This window comes from Pogoniulus pusillus, chromosome 30 (genome assembly GCF_015220805.1).
Source record: "Pogoniulus pusillus isolate bPogPus1 chromosome 30, bPogPus1.pri, whole genome shotgun sequence".
Lineage (NCBI taxonomy): Eukaryota > Metazoa > Chordata > Aves > Piciformes > Lybiidae > Pogoniulus > Pogoniulus pusillus.
In genome coordinates, this window is record NC_087293.1 from 2,884,823 (window position 1) to 2,900,384 (window position 15,562).

At 53.5% G+C, this 15,562-nt stretch overlaps 1 protein-coding gene across 3 annotated transcripts in view; it reads left to right on the forward strand.

Moving 5' to 3' along the window:
• Positions 1 to 15,562, forward strand: part of SEPTIN5 (septin 5) — a 47,279-nt gene that overhangs the window by 19,512 nt on the left and 12,205 nt on the right. Inside the window, exon 1 of one of the 3 annotated variants that reach the window (XM_064168837.1) lies at positions 10,359 to 10,539. The exons of 1 other annotated variant lie outside the window; for it this stretch is intronic. In XM_064168837.1, coding sequence (XP_064024907.1) covers positions 10,450 to 10,539 — 90 coding nt within the window. In that variant the 5' untranslated portion in view covers positions 10,359 to 10,449. Of the gene's footprint in view, positions 1 to 10,358; positions 10,540 to 10,571; positions 10,670 to 15,562 lie in introns of those variants that run through there. One more of the 3 variants, XM_064168838.1, reaches the window with a different exon arrangement.

Below are 15,562 nucleotides of genomic sequence, written 5' to 3' on the forward strand. Positions count from 1 at the left end.
CTGTGGGTGCAGGGGGAGCCTGCCAAGCGATTCAGAGCTACCCTCTCCAGAGCAATGTGGGTGGTGCTGGGGCATGCGAAAACACCGATGGGCTATGAAGCTGGTGATGGGACTGGGGCAGCAGGAGAAGATCATGTCGGGAAGGATTCCTTCCATGAAGCTGTAGGAAGCTCTAAGCTTTTGATTCTGTGGCAGTTTTATCCAGCTGGCTGCTGCTGCAGTGTCACATGTGGTGGTACTGCTGCATTTTGGCCATAGTGTGTGCTGCTATTTCATCCTTTCTGTTCTCCAGGAAAATTCACTTCTGACAAGACTGTGAAGATTTTATTGGGGGGAAAAGGAGAACTTTGTGCACATTCTGCCATTCTCTGCCATGGTAGCAAATCTACCACAGGCCCCAGCTCTTCAAAAGGGAGCAATCACTGAGGGGAATGACCAGGTCTGGCATCAGGCTGAGACGAACATAACGGCTCTTAGGGCTCTGAAAAACACTGTGTGCACTCGGGGAGGAAGCAGCAACCACAGGAAGAGGGTAGCTGCTGACCTCAAATTGCCAAGAATTAAGCAATCCCTTTCAAAGCATGAAGCCTGCTGTTGAGCAAAAGGACTGATCTCCCTCCTGAGGAAGGTGTGACTGGTGAAATGAGGTGGCAGAGTCCTGCAGTTCAGCTGCTAGACAAGAGCCAGTACTTCCTTAGCCCTCCCCATGCAGAGTGTCCCTAGTTCTCTTCTCTTTCCTCTTTCTGCTACCATTTGCAGAAGCCACCTAGACACTCCCATGCTACATGCTGCTGTTCTATCTCCACTGTCTGCTCTGTGTTTCCGTGCTGGCCAGGGCTCTGCAGGCAGCACCAGCACATCTCACTCCTTTCTAGGGCAGGGGGTACATGGTTTCCCCAAGCAGCACATAGAGGAGAGTGAATATGTGGAAAAAAGCTGTCTAGGTAAAGATTTCTCTGCACAGTGTGGTCTCTGTACAATATAGAAAGAAAGAGGGTTGGGTAGCTGTTCAGTCTGAGGTCCTGTCTTATCAGTGGCAGATATCTTTAGGGGCTGGAGCGAAGTAAAGGGAGGCTGCTGTGCTGTCAGGGTGTGCTGGCTCATGGCTTGGTGCTGGGGTGACTTTTATCACCTCTGTTGCAGAAAAACACTGCAGCTACTGAGCTCAGCTTCCAGCCTGGTGAGCTGTAGTGTCTTCTGTAGCAGTCTCAGACAGGTTGTTCATTAGTGTCCTGATGTCTTGGTAAACAATCCATGTGGTCATCCTTGCTGTGGGTCCCAGACCTTGCATAATCACACCTGCACTGTGGAAGAACATGGGTAGCTCTGGTATCCTGCAGATACCAGTCTCTGCTAAGACTGAGCCACACATTACTCTATCCAAGAAGGTCTTTTGCTCTCACTACAAACTCAGGCTAACTGTTCTTATTTCCCCCCTACTGGTCAGCATCTGTGATAAGGAGAAGCAACACAGCAGTTACTGTTATTCTTAAGCCTGGATGAAAGTTTAGCTAAATTCCCTTTGACAGCACAGTTTGATTTAGACACTCAGTGATGTGAGGATTTCTCCCTTCAGCACAGCATTTAGCAAAATGTGAATCTCCAGCTGTGCTGCAGGGCACAGAACAGTGGTGGCTTGTGCAGCCAAGGTGTAACCAGGCTTGGTGTTTGCTGCAGCAAGTCGATGGGGGGGAAAGGGAGAGAAAGGTGTTGGAGAGCATCTCTTTATTCCCTCTTTGATTCTTCTGGCAGCATCCTTCCCAGCCACGGCCTCGGTGTTGGCACTGGCAGGGCGTAAGGAGCAGGTGTGAATCCTGGTCCCCAGCCTCTGGCCTTGGGTTGTGAGAAATGTTGACAGTCTTTGAAATGTGGGATGGGCACAGCTGTCTGCTGCCTTGCAGACCTTACCTTTTTTCCTCATTTCATACAGTAAACTGCTGGGCTTTGTGTCTGCCTGGCTGGTCCCACAGCTGTGTCTTGGGGATGGCCCAGGCTGTGCCACCTTCAGGAGCACTGTGCCACACTGCTGCCGGTGTGGTCACTGCTGTTCACGGTGTGCCAGGCCACAAATGATGGAAGAGGCACTGACTGCTCAATGGCTGCAGTGTCTCAGGCCTCATGGCCTGCCAGCAGCACAGCTGGGTAACACTCCAGTGCGTGGTGAATAGCCAGCAATGGGCTGGCATGGATGGGAGGGGAGGGAGTCAGCAGCACACTCCTGAAATCTCCCAAAGTCTTTTGAAGCCCCTTCCATGGGGCAGGCAGCTGGTTGGTTTATTTAGCCCAGAGGAGAGTAGAAACTACCTAGCCCAGGCAGCAGTGTGGAGTTGCTGGAGGCCTCAGTGGTTTGCATTAGAGGGCCATGAGACCCACAGTGCTCTGCATGGGCTCAGGATGTTGTTCACGGAGACAGAAGAAGCCAGAACTGGCAGATCACCTCTGAAAGCTTCAGTCTGCGCATCGCCAGTGAGGGAGGATCAGCAGGATAGCTCAGCTGTCCTTCCAAGTGGAAGTGAAGTGTCTGGTCTCTCTGCACATCCTGGGGATGCTTTTGCAACCATCAGAGCTTCCCAGGAAGCCACTGTGCAGTGGCAGCGGGGGAGGACAGACACCTTGTATGCTGAGTGAGGACCGCTGCGGATGTTTCATCTGGGCAGGCACTCCTCTGTGTTGGTTTACCCCAGTGTCACTGTTTCTCCATCTGTTCTCAAGTTTCCTGCAGGAGAGTGCTGTCTTCTTTTGCTGAAAGCTTCTCACACCGTTGCTGATAGCCAGGTGTGATTTTAGTTTTTTCAGGCCCTACCCAAAAGGATTGTTTTACACCTCTGGTCATAAATCAAAGCGTGCTGCAACCTCGGTGCAGCTGCTGGCTTATTCCTGCTGCTGGTTAGCTAATTGCTCCCCATTGCCAACACCACCACACTCATTTTAATCACGTGCATTTTCTCTGTCACTTGGGGAGAAGGAGCAGGGTGCAGGTGTGGGAGGGAAAGTTGCATTTGCCAGCCTGAAAAGGACAAATGGTTCTGCAATGAAACGCTCCAAGTGTTGCGCAGTTCACTCTGCTGTTTATACTGAACCAAGAACAACATCCAGGAGAGGAAAGAAGCAGAATTTCCCTCTGACTAATGCTGCTGGATTGTGCAGGGCTGTGGGGGAACTGCCAGCCAGAAAAACCATCAGGAGGAAGAAGGAAATGGAAAGGGAATCTAATTATCCATCTGCAAAGGCAGACTTTAGTCTCTTTGCAGAGCCCAGCCCTGGGCAGGCTGATGTGGACAGTGAGGTTTGCACAGGCTGGTCATATGACAGGGCTGGGAAATGGGCTCCCAGGGGTCCCCTCTGGGCTGGCAGATGGTTGAGTGCACATCACAGGGAACTGAGTTGGAAGCCACATAGCCCCATCTCTTATTATCCCCCTGATACTTTGGTATCGCAGCCTGCGACAGACGTCTGCTGGGGACACTGCCCTGGGCTAGGTTCCAAGTGGCAACGCTTTACAGCTGGGTACAGCTGTGTAACGTCTTGGTGGAGCATGGGCAAAGCTGCAGGTACAAAGGGAGGAGGGTAGGTGCCTGGCTGGCAGCCTCTCAGCAGGTTCATCGCAGTCAAATGGGCTGGCGGTGCAAGCCCAAAGGCGAAGGAAGGAAGGGGGAGGTCCCTGTGTGCCTCTGCCACCTCAGTGAGCACAAAACTGTGCTTCATGTTATTGCAGTGTGACTGCACAGGGACAGCTGACAGCAGGGATGGAGAGCGGGAGCTGGGGGTCTGAATACTCGAGGGAGACCTGCAGGAGACGCCCTAGGAAGGAGGAAGTGCCTCTACCTCCTTGTCATGGAAATCAAGTCTGGCCTTGGAGGGTGCAGTCTGCAGAGCTGCTCGGACTTACACCTCCCGCAGACATGCTGGCTTTTCTCTCCTTGGATGCCTCCCAGGACTGAAGGTTGCTTTTCAGAGCTGCCTTTTTTCCCTTTAACTAATGGAATTAAAAATAACCTGGTGAGCTAAGAGTGGGCTTATTCTCCTCCCACGGGCATCAGCTGCTCCTAAAGTTACATTAATTGTAGCTGGGAGACCCAGAGCCTGGGAGCTGTCCCAGGACAGTTGGCTTTTGTTCTCATGATGCTGTTTTCAGGAGCCTGCTGGGAGGACAGCATGGTTAGGAAGAGACCTCCTTGCAGAGCTGGGAGTGTCTGATATGGGCCTACTGGAGATGTACCAGGAGCACCCCTGCTTGAGGGGAGCATCCCTTTTCCAGCTTTATTTGTCTGCTGCCCTGCTCTCCGTGATCAGTGCTTGATTGTGCTGTTTTCAGGTATGGGCTGTTTTCCCTGGCAGTACCCACGGGCTAGCCCCTGCTGGACCAGGCGTGGGTGCCTTGCCATGCTCAGAGGCCAGGATGTCCTCTCCAGTTCAGGATTCATCTTCTTTGGTAGACAGGCCTGATCCTGCATCCCTTACTCACGTGAGCAGTCGTCTCTATTTCAAAGGGACTACTCGGTGAGTAAGGATCGCAGGATTGGGACCACTACCTGTAACTTTAAAGTGGACCTTCTGTAGCATCCCATCCCCACCCCTTTTCTGTTCTGTTAATGTGCATCAAGAGCTTCCAAAACTGCTGATGTTCTTACCGTTTGGATAGAGACCCTGAGAGATGGAGAAGCAGTGTCCTTGCATTTCAGAGGATACATCACCATTATCTTTCGCCCTCTCCTACCAAACAGCTCCCAGCCCAGTCAGCATCCATGCCATGATGTGTACCTGTTTGTCTCCCAGGCATTCCTGTTCCTAGCTTCCTGGGGCTGCCAGGGCTCTGCTGTGGTTTTCCCAGATGTGACTTTGTGGTAACAGGCAAGGAATCTGTTTAAGCCTTACTTGTGCTGCAGAGCTGGAGGATGAAGCAGAGGGACCAGTGGAAGTGCTAGGAGACTTGCAGGCTTTCCTGCACCACCTGATTTCTCCTTCTGCTTGAACCAGCTAAAATTGGAAACCTCTGTTCTTCACGAAGGTTTTGAATGCATTCACAACAGGAGGTGCCAGTGCCTGCCACCCTGTGTGAGGTGGGAAACAGAGAGGATTGCAAGATTGATCTACAAATTGACTTCTGGCTGGCCCTGGTCAGAGGATGCCCCAATGGGAGCTGCCAGTTCAGCCCCTGAGCACAGCCCAGTTCCTTGCGGTACCCATTCTCCCGCAGGCTGGCTTCTCCCTCGCGTGGAACCTGTCGGTACGGCAGCAGGGAAGGCTGGAAGAGCTTCTGCAGAGAGGACAGCGAGCAGGCACTTCGTGGAACAGCTCCAGCCAGCTCCACAGCTGCCCCATTTGTTCCGTTTTGCCGACGATCCCAAATGGCGAGCGGAGGAGCTGGGTGTGACGAGAGCTGTCAGCTTGCTCCAGAGGCAGCCACGAGTTTAAACGAGCGGGAGGCCATTGATGGTCCTTGGTCCTGTTTCAGAGCTGGAAGTGGAGGCATCTCATGAGTCACACAGTGCCTCTTTGGAGGCGTGAGGGACTTCAAGTGGAAGCAGGGAGCACAAATACCATTAAAATGGAATTTGATAGGTTTCTGGAGGGAGTATGTGACAAGGCAGCCGTGATCCTTGAGTGGAGAAGAAAGCTTGACTTGTGTGTCAAAGGACAGAGCCTGGCTCAAGTGTCAGGGCTCTGATGCTGCCAGTAACCGTTTGCACAGAGCCTGGCTTATAAGTTCAAGGCTAAATTAATCTTCATAGTTTAGATCAGCAAGACATTTTCACTTATGTCAGGTCAGTAGGAACCGTAGGGTGGCCCTGCTGACAGAACAGCAGAGTCCAAACCTTATGGGATTCATCTGTCTGAAGTCAGCACTGGATTTCTACATAGTGGCAGAGAAGGTAGCAGGAGGAGAATGTGAGAACTGAGCCATGGACGTTCCCAGCTATGCACCTGCAAGGAAGATACCCACAGCTCCTCAGCCTCCATTGCTGTACCCCAAGCTGGGAATGGATATACTGCCTGCTGCTGCTCCAGTTCAGCTTGAGCAAATGGTTCCTTTGGATCTGCCCTTCCTGTCCCAGTAGAAAACAGCCAGGAACCAAATTTCCCTTCTGTGGCAAATTCTGAAAATAGCTTTGTCTGCCTCAGAGGGAAAAACATAAATGCTGTTGTGATGTGACTGTGCTGACCTTGCTGAGCTATGGGTGTAGAGAGCTTCATCAGTCCTCTGCATAGGCCAGGCTGGCCAGAAGCATCACTGATGGGACCCTATGCCCTGTCTTGGTGATACTCAAGAATGTCTGTCTTCACCAGGCTGAAGATTTTCTTTCCACAGTTGTTCTCCAAGTTTGGAGCCTGAGCACTGCAGCCTTTAGGCCTGAGCATCTCTGCCAGAAATCATCTGCCCCGTGGGTGGGTGGGGGACCTGTCCTCTGAGCTGGCTGGGGCCTTGTCTCCTTGCACTGTGCTTCTTCCCCTCGCTCCCCTTCCCCTAGACACTCTGATGTGAGGGGAGAACTCTTCACACCTAAACCTCTGGATGTAGCTCCTGTTTGTAATATCTCTGTTGCTCATAGCTGAGCCTCTTGGCTAAGCCGATGCAAAAGCCCAGGGTGGAGGCTGCAGAGAAGAAAGCCCTGCTTTGATGGGACCTGAGAGCTGCCAGGAGCAAGGTGTGTGTGGCTCTGACTTTTGTGGCTGAAGGGTGTATGTTTAGTCAAGGACAGAATTTCCTCTCCCCATCTCTGATGTGCATCAGTTTCTCCTTGCTCATCCTTACATCCTTTCTGCATCTTGCTTGTCACATCTGCATCTGCCTCTGCCTGCTGCACGGAGCTCGTGTGGCAGCTCTCTGCCAGTTGCTGCTGCCAGGTCCTGAGCACTGGCTGCTCTCCTCGCATGTGGCACTTCCAGCTCCCGTGACGGCAGTAGCACAGCCTGTGTCTCTGTGCCTGCCCTGGGGGAAGCGCAGCTCCTTGTTCTTTGTTCCTGGGGCTGGTGTGGAGCACAGTGGGGAGTCTGCCCCTGCCTGCCCTCGAAGGCTGATGTGCTGCTCTGGGAAAACCTTTCTGTGCTCCAAGTAGCTGCCTAGTGGTGCGTTTTGCCTTCTGGTGAGTTTTCCCTCCTCAGAGCCCACGTTCAGCACTGCAGGCCAGAAACCCCCTCTACCAAAGGGAGAAGTAGGACGTTGCTCCGTTGCTGCTAATGCACAGTCACAGCTCTGCCCACATGTGCTGTCACCCCTGACTAGAGCAGCTATGGGCAGGGCTTGCCCGGAGCTGACTTTGATGAGCCAAAGGAGAGAGATGTTGCAGAAGGGTGGATGTATGGTTTGGCTCTGCCCTGGCTCCACTGTTAGTGAGCAAGTGCTCAATGCAGCAGCAAGGTAAAAGACCCAGGCTGTGCCAGACAGTGCTCACTGATTGCTTTTTGCCTTTCTTTATTGCTGTCACAGTTTGACAAAGAGATGGTCCTTGAGGCAGGATGGGCTTGCTGCACCTCAAGCCTGCATTTCCCTTGCTGGGTGCTCAGCAGGTTGGGACTGGGCAGAACTCTGCTTTGACAATCAGAAACCTGAATTCTGCTGCCAGCTTCCCTCCTGAGCTGCTGCTGGTACCTGCCTGGAGAGAGGCTTAGAGGTACAGGTGGCCCACAAGCCAGTGGATGAAAACACTTTGGTTTTGTCCTAGGTATGGGCAAAGATGTGCATTTCCTTGCTGCAAACCACATCAGGTGTTCTGCATGCTATTTTTCCTCTCTTAACCATGTCATACATTAGATTTCTTGTTGGAGAGTAACAGGCCAGATTTTATGCTGGGCAGTTTCAGGGGCTGCATGGAAACAGAGGGGGACAATCAGAAATGACAGGGGCAAAGTAAGATTTTATTTTGGCTATCTGTGGCAAATTTGCACACAGACCAGTCTAAGCCAGCAGCTCTGGGTGTGTCATGTGGCACTTCAGAGGCACACCAGTGTGTCCTCTCATTGGCCCATTATTTCTGGTGTAGTGACTCTGGGTAGGAGAGAAGCCAAGACGAACATCTCTAGGAGAGGCAGAGGAGACTGAGTCTGGAAGCAGTCAACCTTTCTGCAACATTTTGAAAGCCACAGCACTGACCACTCAGCCTTCAGATGCTCTCTGTAACCAAGACCTACCTTTCTGGGTTTCTTCTTCTCATCTGGTCTCTGTGTTCCCAGACTTGGCCCTCTGACTGAGATTTCTCCCTGGCTGCCAGTCCTGAGGGCATGTGTGATGTGTGAGAGCTCAAGGCACTCAGGAGACAGTATCTTCTTGTTCCTCTCCACACTGTTAGCACAGCTTCTGAGACCATGAGCAAAACTGTGGTTTTGTCACAGCCAAATTGTTGTTGACTTCATCTGTGATCCCAGCTCCGAAGAATGCTGTGATTTGGTGCAGTGGGCTCGTGGGGACACAACATGTCTCTATGTGCCCTTGGAAGATGCTTGTGGTTTGTGGTGATGTGGCCTGGAATCCTCAGGCAAGGAGGTCTACCAAGGCATGAGAATTCCTGGGGATTGGGAAAGGATTTGCTCACAGCTACTGTGGTTTATGATGTGAAAGGACTGGTGAAACCTCTCTGTCATTTCATGTAAGTTTGGATGCCATTCCTCTTGCTGCCCGGTGCAGGCAGTGTGGTACCTTCATTGGTCCTCTGTCATGCACAAGCTGAAGACTCTGGTGATGGAGCCTTACAGTAAGGAAAGTGAGAATTAAATATTGTGAATCCAGGAGGAAAAAAAGCTAATATTGTCATGAGGATGGCCTGACCCACCCCTGGGCTGGGAGGATGTTGTGGGGTTACTGACCCCCTGAGGAATGGAGCAGCGCTGCAGAACATAGACTGAGCTGCTCCAAGGGGACATTATCTGAGAGGTGGCAATTCCTGCCGCACCTGGATCTCAGTCCAGGCCTCCAGCTTGACTGTTACACACAGAAACAATTGGAACCAAAACCCAATTGAAGTAATTTAAGGATGTGGCTGGCAGAGCAGCACGGTTTAGAAAAGGGCTTCATGCATGCAATATGACAGCTGCTGCATGGCAGCAGTTTTCCTGCTCTGGGAATGTTTCCCAGTTTTTCTCCACTTCTTTTTCTCAGCCTTTAAGACCTTGTGCCTGCAACATCTGAGGTTGCCTTCCCTCAATGTGCAGGATGGGAGCAAAGGTAAAACTTCTTTTCCTTCTGTCCTTTTTTTTCTCTCAGCCTGTGGTGTGTTTCCAAGACCTTTCCACTCTTACATCTGCCACCAGACTTCAGGCAACTGGAGACTTTGCAGAACTTGGTGCCAGCCACACTTGGGGTGCATGGTGGAAACTGTGGGTTGTGGTTCTGTGGAGCCACTGCTGGATATCTGTGCTTCCCAGAGCAGCAGCAGGAGCTCTGGCTGAGGGTAAGGCAGGAATGTGGCTGCAGTGTGGGTCCTTCCCTGTTTACAAGCAGAAAGTTGCTCAGGAACCTGTGTGGCAGGTGGCAGGTTCCTCAAGCACCACTCAGTGTTGCAGTCCTGTGTGATTTTACTGTACCTGCTGTGATATTAACCCCTGCTTCTGGAATCCTGTGATTACATAGGATGATCAGCTTCTGTTTCAGGAAAATTCCTGTTCAGTCCCTATGGCTGCCTAGAAGAGGCTGGGAAGCAGGTCTTAGACCTGCCTTCAGAAGCCAAGCATGAGGCTTGAATGCCCTTTCTGTGTATGCTATAGGCTGTTGCTGGGCTGCATTCTTATGCTTAACAAATACACAGGGGGCACTTCATTTTGAAATGTCTTCAAAGCTTTAATGGTTGCTGGAAGGTCTAGAATACATCAGCTGCTCTTCCAGTTGGGCTGAGAGATGAGGCTGCAATAGAGCCTGAACTAGACAACAGAGGGACCTGCATCATGTGGAGGCAGATCCATGTCAACAAGGACTGGGGGCCGAGGCTAGGTTTGGACCCTGCTTTTGGGGAGCCTTCTAGTCCCATTAGCCCTTCACATACACAAGCAGAAGCGCAGTACATTGTCACTAGGAGCAGGCCTTCTGGCAGCAAACCTTTGTCTTGGCCATGTCCGTGGGGATATCTAGGAAATCCTCCAGCTGAACAAGCGCTGCTGACAAAAGGAGTCAGACTCGCGGCTGGGACAGCATCCGGTACGTGCACAGCCTCTCCGCAGGACGCTGGCAGGGCGAGAGACATTGCCTCTGGCCTGCGCCCGCGGTGGCTTTTGTCCTTGTCCCTGCTGGCAGGCTCCTCCCGCGGCACAGACGGCAGGAAATCCCGGGCAGCTGCCGGGAGCCCGAGCACCTCTGCTCGCCGTGCCGGGCCGCTGCGAGCTGAGCCAGCCCTGCGTGTGTGTGCATGCGTGTGGGCGGGGGGGGCTGCCGCATGGCTTTAGCGAAGGCTGGGAGGGAACGCATGGGGTGGGTGTTTTTTCCTTGCCCCGCCGTGGCTGTCCGCCCTGCCGGCCGCGCTCATGGACTCGATCATTATTCAGGAGCGCTTGGTGGAGCGGCTGCTTTCCCCGCGGACGCAGGCACAGCGAAGCCACCCGGCCAAGCTGAAGGTACGGGGATGTATTTATAGCACTGTGCCAGTCAGGAGCAGCGGGGACAGGAGGGGGGAGGATGGTGCCCGAGAAGACGTGTGCGGCTCAAGATGAGACCTCTGAGGAGCAGAGAGGCGGAAAGGCACCGGTAAGGGAGAGCTGGCGGGGCCGGAGAGGAGGGCAGGCCCCCGCGGGCACCGGGCCGAGGGGCGCGTTGGACAGCTGGGAGATGCACGGCGGGTTGGTGCGGTTATTTGATGCAGGGATTCTGTCTGAATGGCGTGTGTGCGGGGGGGGCAGGGCAGGAGCCGCAGCCTGTGCGCCCGAACAGAGCCTGGTTTGTATTAGCTAACGCTGGGCTTTGGTAGCTCCTTTTCCATCTGCTGCGGCGAGCCGTGGTGGGCGAGTGGCTGCTGATAGTCCCGGGGCAGCAGATGTCAGCGGCAGATGCCCCGGGCACTGCTGGCGTTCTGAATTCACGAAGCTTCCTAGCAGTAAAATGAAGCGAAGGCTCTGCTCTGCGCTCCTCTGGGGCGGTGCTGTGCTGGTTCGTGCGGGCGCGGATGTGGCAGCTGTGCCTGGCCGGAGGGGAGCGGCCGGAGGAAGGGCCGCCCGGGCGGGAGCTGGACAGCCTGCGCTGGAGGCTGTGGCACCCAGGCGCTCCTGCTGCCAAGAAGTGGAGGCAGCGGCACCAGGATCCCAGCACAAGCTGCATCATTTCTGGCGTTTGCTCCTGTGGCAGGGGCTCTTCTTCGCCTTTTCTCTGGTCCCATGATGTTCAATTTTAGTGTTTCTGAATATGCCCAGCGAGGCCTCGCTTATCCCCAGGCTGAGTGATGAAGTCACACGAGATCTGCACTGGTTTAAGCAGCAAATCCACCAGAGAGGCAAGGAGGGAATTGGGAAGGATGGCATCACTGCCTTGGAGGTACAGAGAGCCCTGCAGACACTCACTGCTAGGGGTGGCTTCTCTGTGCACAGATCTCAAGTGTTTCTGCCCTTGACAGGAACAGGACTTGAATGCCTCAGTGCTTTTGTTCCTTGGTTTGGACTCCCCTGGAGAACACAGCCTGTCAGGGAGCCTCGGCCAGTAGTGGAGGCTGTGGGGACAGGGCATGTTGCTGTGATGTCCACTGAACCCGCGGGCACACGCTGCTTGGCCTGCAGTGCTTTGCTTTGTAACAGGCCCCACAGGTCGACCACATCTCTTGGTATTCTCCACTGGAGTGCGTGGGGCACGTTCCCAGGCGTGTGAGAGTGGGATGCCAGTGGGGACAAAGGCACCACATGGAGGAGGTGGTTGGGAGAGGGGCTCCCCGTGCCAAAGCGCCACTGGCTCAGCTGGCTGAGGCCCCTTCCCGACAGCTGGGGCTGGTGAGCGGAGCACAGTGCAGCGACTGAGCGGCTGTCCCGGCTTGTGTCAGCTTGATGGGAGCCAGCATGGGTTTAGGAAGGGCAGGTCCTGCCTCACCAACCTGAGCTCCTTTTATGATCAGGTTCCTGCCTGGTGAATGTGGGGCAGGCTGTGGATGGAGTCTACCTGGACTTCAGCAAAGCCTTTGACACTGTCTGCCACAAGAAGCTCCTGGCCAAGCTGGCAGCTCATGGCTTGGACAGATTCACTCTGTGCTGGGTCAAGAACTGTCTGGATGGCAGAGCTCAGAGAGTGGTGGTGAATGGTGCCACATCCAGTTGGCAGCTGTCACTGGTGGTGTTCCCCAAGGATCAGTGCTGGGCCCAGTCCTGTTCCATATCTTTATTGATGATCTGGACGAGGGGATTGAGTCCAGCATCAGTAAGTTTGCAGATGACACCAAGCTAGGAGCAGGTGTGGAGCTGTTGGAAGGTAGGAGAGCCCTGCAGAGGGACCTGGACAGGCTGGATAGGTGGGCAGGGGCCAATGGGATGAGATTTAACAAGGCCAAGTGCAAGGTTCTGCACTTTGGCCACAACAACCCCAAGCAGCGCTACAGGCTGGGGACTGAGTGGCTGAGAGCAGCCAGGAGGAAAGGGACCTGGGGGTACTGATAGATAGTAGGCTGAAGCTGAGCCAGCAGTGTGCCCAAGTGGCCAAGAGAGCCAATGGCATCCTGGCCTGCATCAGGAGCAGTGTGGCCAGTAGGACAAGGGAGGTTATTCTTCCCCTGTACTCAGCACTGGTCAGGCCACACCTTGAGTACTGTGTCCAGTTCTAGGCCCCTCAATTCAAGAAAGATGTTGAGGTGCTGGAACATGTCCAGAGAAGGGCAACAAAGCTGGTGAGGGGCCTGGAGCACAAATCCTATGAGGAGAGGCTGAGGGAGCTGGGGGTGTGCAGCCTGCAGGAGAGGAGGCTCAGGGGTGATCTTATTACTGTCTGCAACTACCTGAAGGGACATTGTAGCCAGGTAGGGGGTGGCCTCTTCTCCCAGGCAACCAGCAACAGAACAAGGGGACACAGTCTCAAGTTGTGCTGGGGTAGTTATAGGCTGGATGTTAGGAAGAAGTTCTTCCCAGAGAGAGTGATTGGCATTGGAATGGGCTGCCCAGGGAGGTGGTGGAGGCACTGTCCCTGGGGGTCTTCAAGAAAAGCCTGGATGAGGCACTTAGTGCCATGGTCTGGTTGATTGGATAGGGCTGGGTGCTAGGTTGGACTGGATGATCTTGGAGGTCTCTTCCAACCTGGTTGATTCTATGATTCTATGATCAGGAGCCTGGAGAGGGGGCTGTGATGCCTCCAGGAACTCCCTGAATCCAAGTCTCTCATCTAATTAATGGATTTTAGGTTTTCATGACCCAGAAAGCCACCTGCCTCCTTCCATAGCCCTCTCAGCTCTGTATTCCCCCTTCAGCGTTTTCTGTCCCATGCATAGTCACTCTGCAGATATCATCTGTGTTGGGCCCTAGTGAAAATGGTGACTCAGTGCTTTGAGCAAGGCAGGCACTAGGCTCAGGAGCCCACTTGGGCTCCCTAGGTGGCATGTTGGTGTTGGTGCACTAGCAGAGATAGTGGTACATGGCTGTTGCAGTGCCCAGCCATTTCTGGGATGGGTGCACACATTGGATGTCTCAAAGCCAACCTGGAGAAGTGTGAGTCCAGGTTGGCTGTGGTGCAGGGACCACACCATTGTTCCTGAGAAGGCTGTTGCAAGAACAAGAGCGCTCTCCATGACTCCCCCTACATCTCTCTAGCCTTCACCCTGGGCTGACATGCTCTCCTGCATCTCCTGGCAGGGCTCTCTGGTACATCCAGGACTGGCCTGAGTGGGGCATGGCTAGGGACGGGGCATTTCCCCTTGTGACTCAGGCTGCCTCCCACTGCAAGGGAAGCTCTTCTCTTGGTGTTATGCTCAGCGTTCACCTTCCTCACTGCAAGGGAAACTAACCACAAGGCATGCGTGAAGGGCAGCATCCTGCACCAGCCAGGATTTGCTCATTTCTAAGGTGGTGATTCCCCTGAGCTGCAGGGAGGTAACCAGAGGCACAGTGAATCCAGGCTTACCTGCTTGTGCTGAACAGAGACAAGAGATCAGGTTCAGCCAGTTATGCTTGGCTGAAGTCAGTGCAGTTGCACCAGAACTCAGCTGCTGGTGTCTCTGTTGTCAGCCCTTAGTCATCCAGGTTAAACCCCAAAGGAAATAGGAGAAACACACCCCAGGCCTCAGCTAGGGCCTTACTAGCACGTTGCCAGGGCTATTTCACATGTCAAGTCACTGGAGAGAGCAGGTGATTGTTTTCTTTCCAAAGGCTGATAAAGACTGGGGCAGGTCTTGTCCTGCTCCAACTCAAAGCTTGGCTGTAGGAGAAGCAGAAGGGGAAGGGCAGTTGTGTGTTTGTGCCACTTCCTGAGCACTGGCCCTTGCCATGGAAGGTGCTGGCTTTGGTTGCACTTTGGTTGTTGTGTTCATGGGTGTGCTTCCCCAGGAAGCAAAGCAGCTAGGAGGTAGCTCTGGCAGTGAGGGACATGGCCTGGAAGGTTGTTTTTTTTTCTCCTTTCATTGATCTTGCCAGTCCCACATTTCTCACCCTGTTTTGTACCCCTCCTGTTTACCCTTTACTGAGCCTTTTGAGTGGCAGTTGGCAGTGTCCCCCAGGCAGGTGCTGCTTCGCTGTATGCAGCTTGTCAGAGCTGCCATCACTTTTCACTCTGGTGTCTCATCACTGTCTGCTGCACTGCTGCTTTGGGCTGCCACTGCCTTTCACCTCAGCCATTAGAGCTCCCAGTGGAGTGCTTTGAGTGCTAATACTCCTTACTTCTCTCAGTTTGCTCTGTCCCTTCCTGCCCCTCTGAACTGGGGTTGGGGTGAAAGAGCAGAGGGGTAAGGTGAGGGAGACCAGACCTTATGGTGACTCTGTCAGGGCTAAAGTGACCAAGTTTGAGACCCAAAACAAACTTGAATTTCTAGAAGGCAGCAGAGTTCTTGGGCCATGATGGCCACCAGCCATGTCATTGCTGTCTGGGTGGGCAGCTTCTGATCAGCTGTAAACTGAAGGAGGAGAGTCTGTGCCATCCTTGCTGTGTGTGCCCACCAGGACTTTGCAGTCTGCATGGCTGTGGATGTCTGAGAGTGTTCACATGTGAACATGCAGCCAGAGGCTTCAGAGGGCTGCTCAGGAGCTGTGTTACCCACTTGCAGTGTGGATACAGGTGCAAGTCAGCATAGCCCTAAGCTCAACACATTAGATCATGGCAGGTGTTTCTTTTGTGTGCATGTTCCAGGAATGGAGATAGTTCAATTTAGAAACAGAGCTCTCCCCTGCAGTGCCTGGAGACCCAGAGAGCTGCAGGGTGAGGACAGTTGTGTGTTTGAAGGGCAGGTGGGAGCAGGGGGTGGTTTATAGGAACACCTATCTCCATGAGTTAGCCTCAGGTGTGACTCCCAAGGGGGCTTATTTTAACTGAGGTTGAAAAGTGGAGTGGATATCTCTGGCTCAGGTATTTGTGACTGACTGCTTCCCCTTGGGTCTAGCTTGTGAAGTGTGTAAGGAGGGAAGTGTTTGCCAAAGGCTCTGCTGTGGCCTTGGCAAGGAGAATGCACTGCTGCAGAGCTGTAAGCTGTGA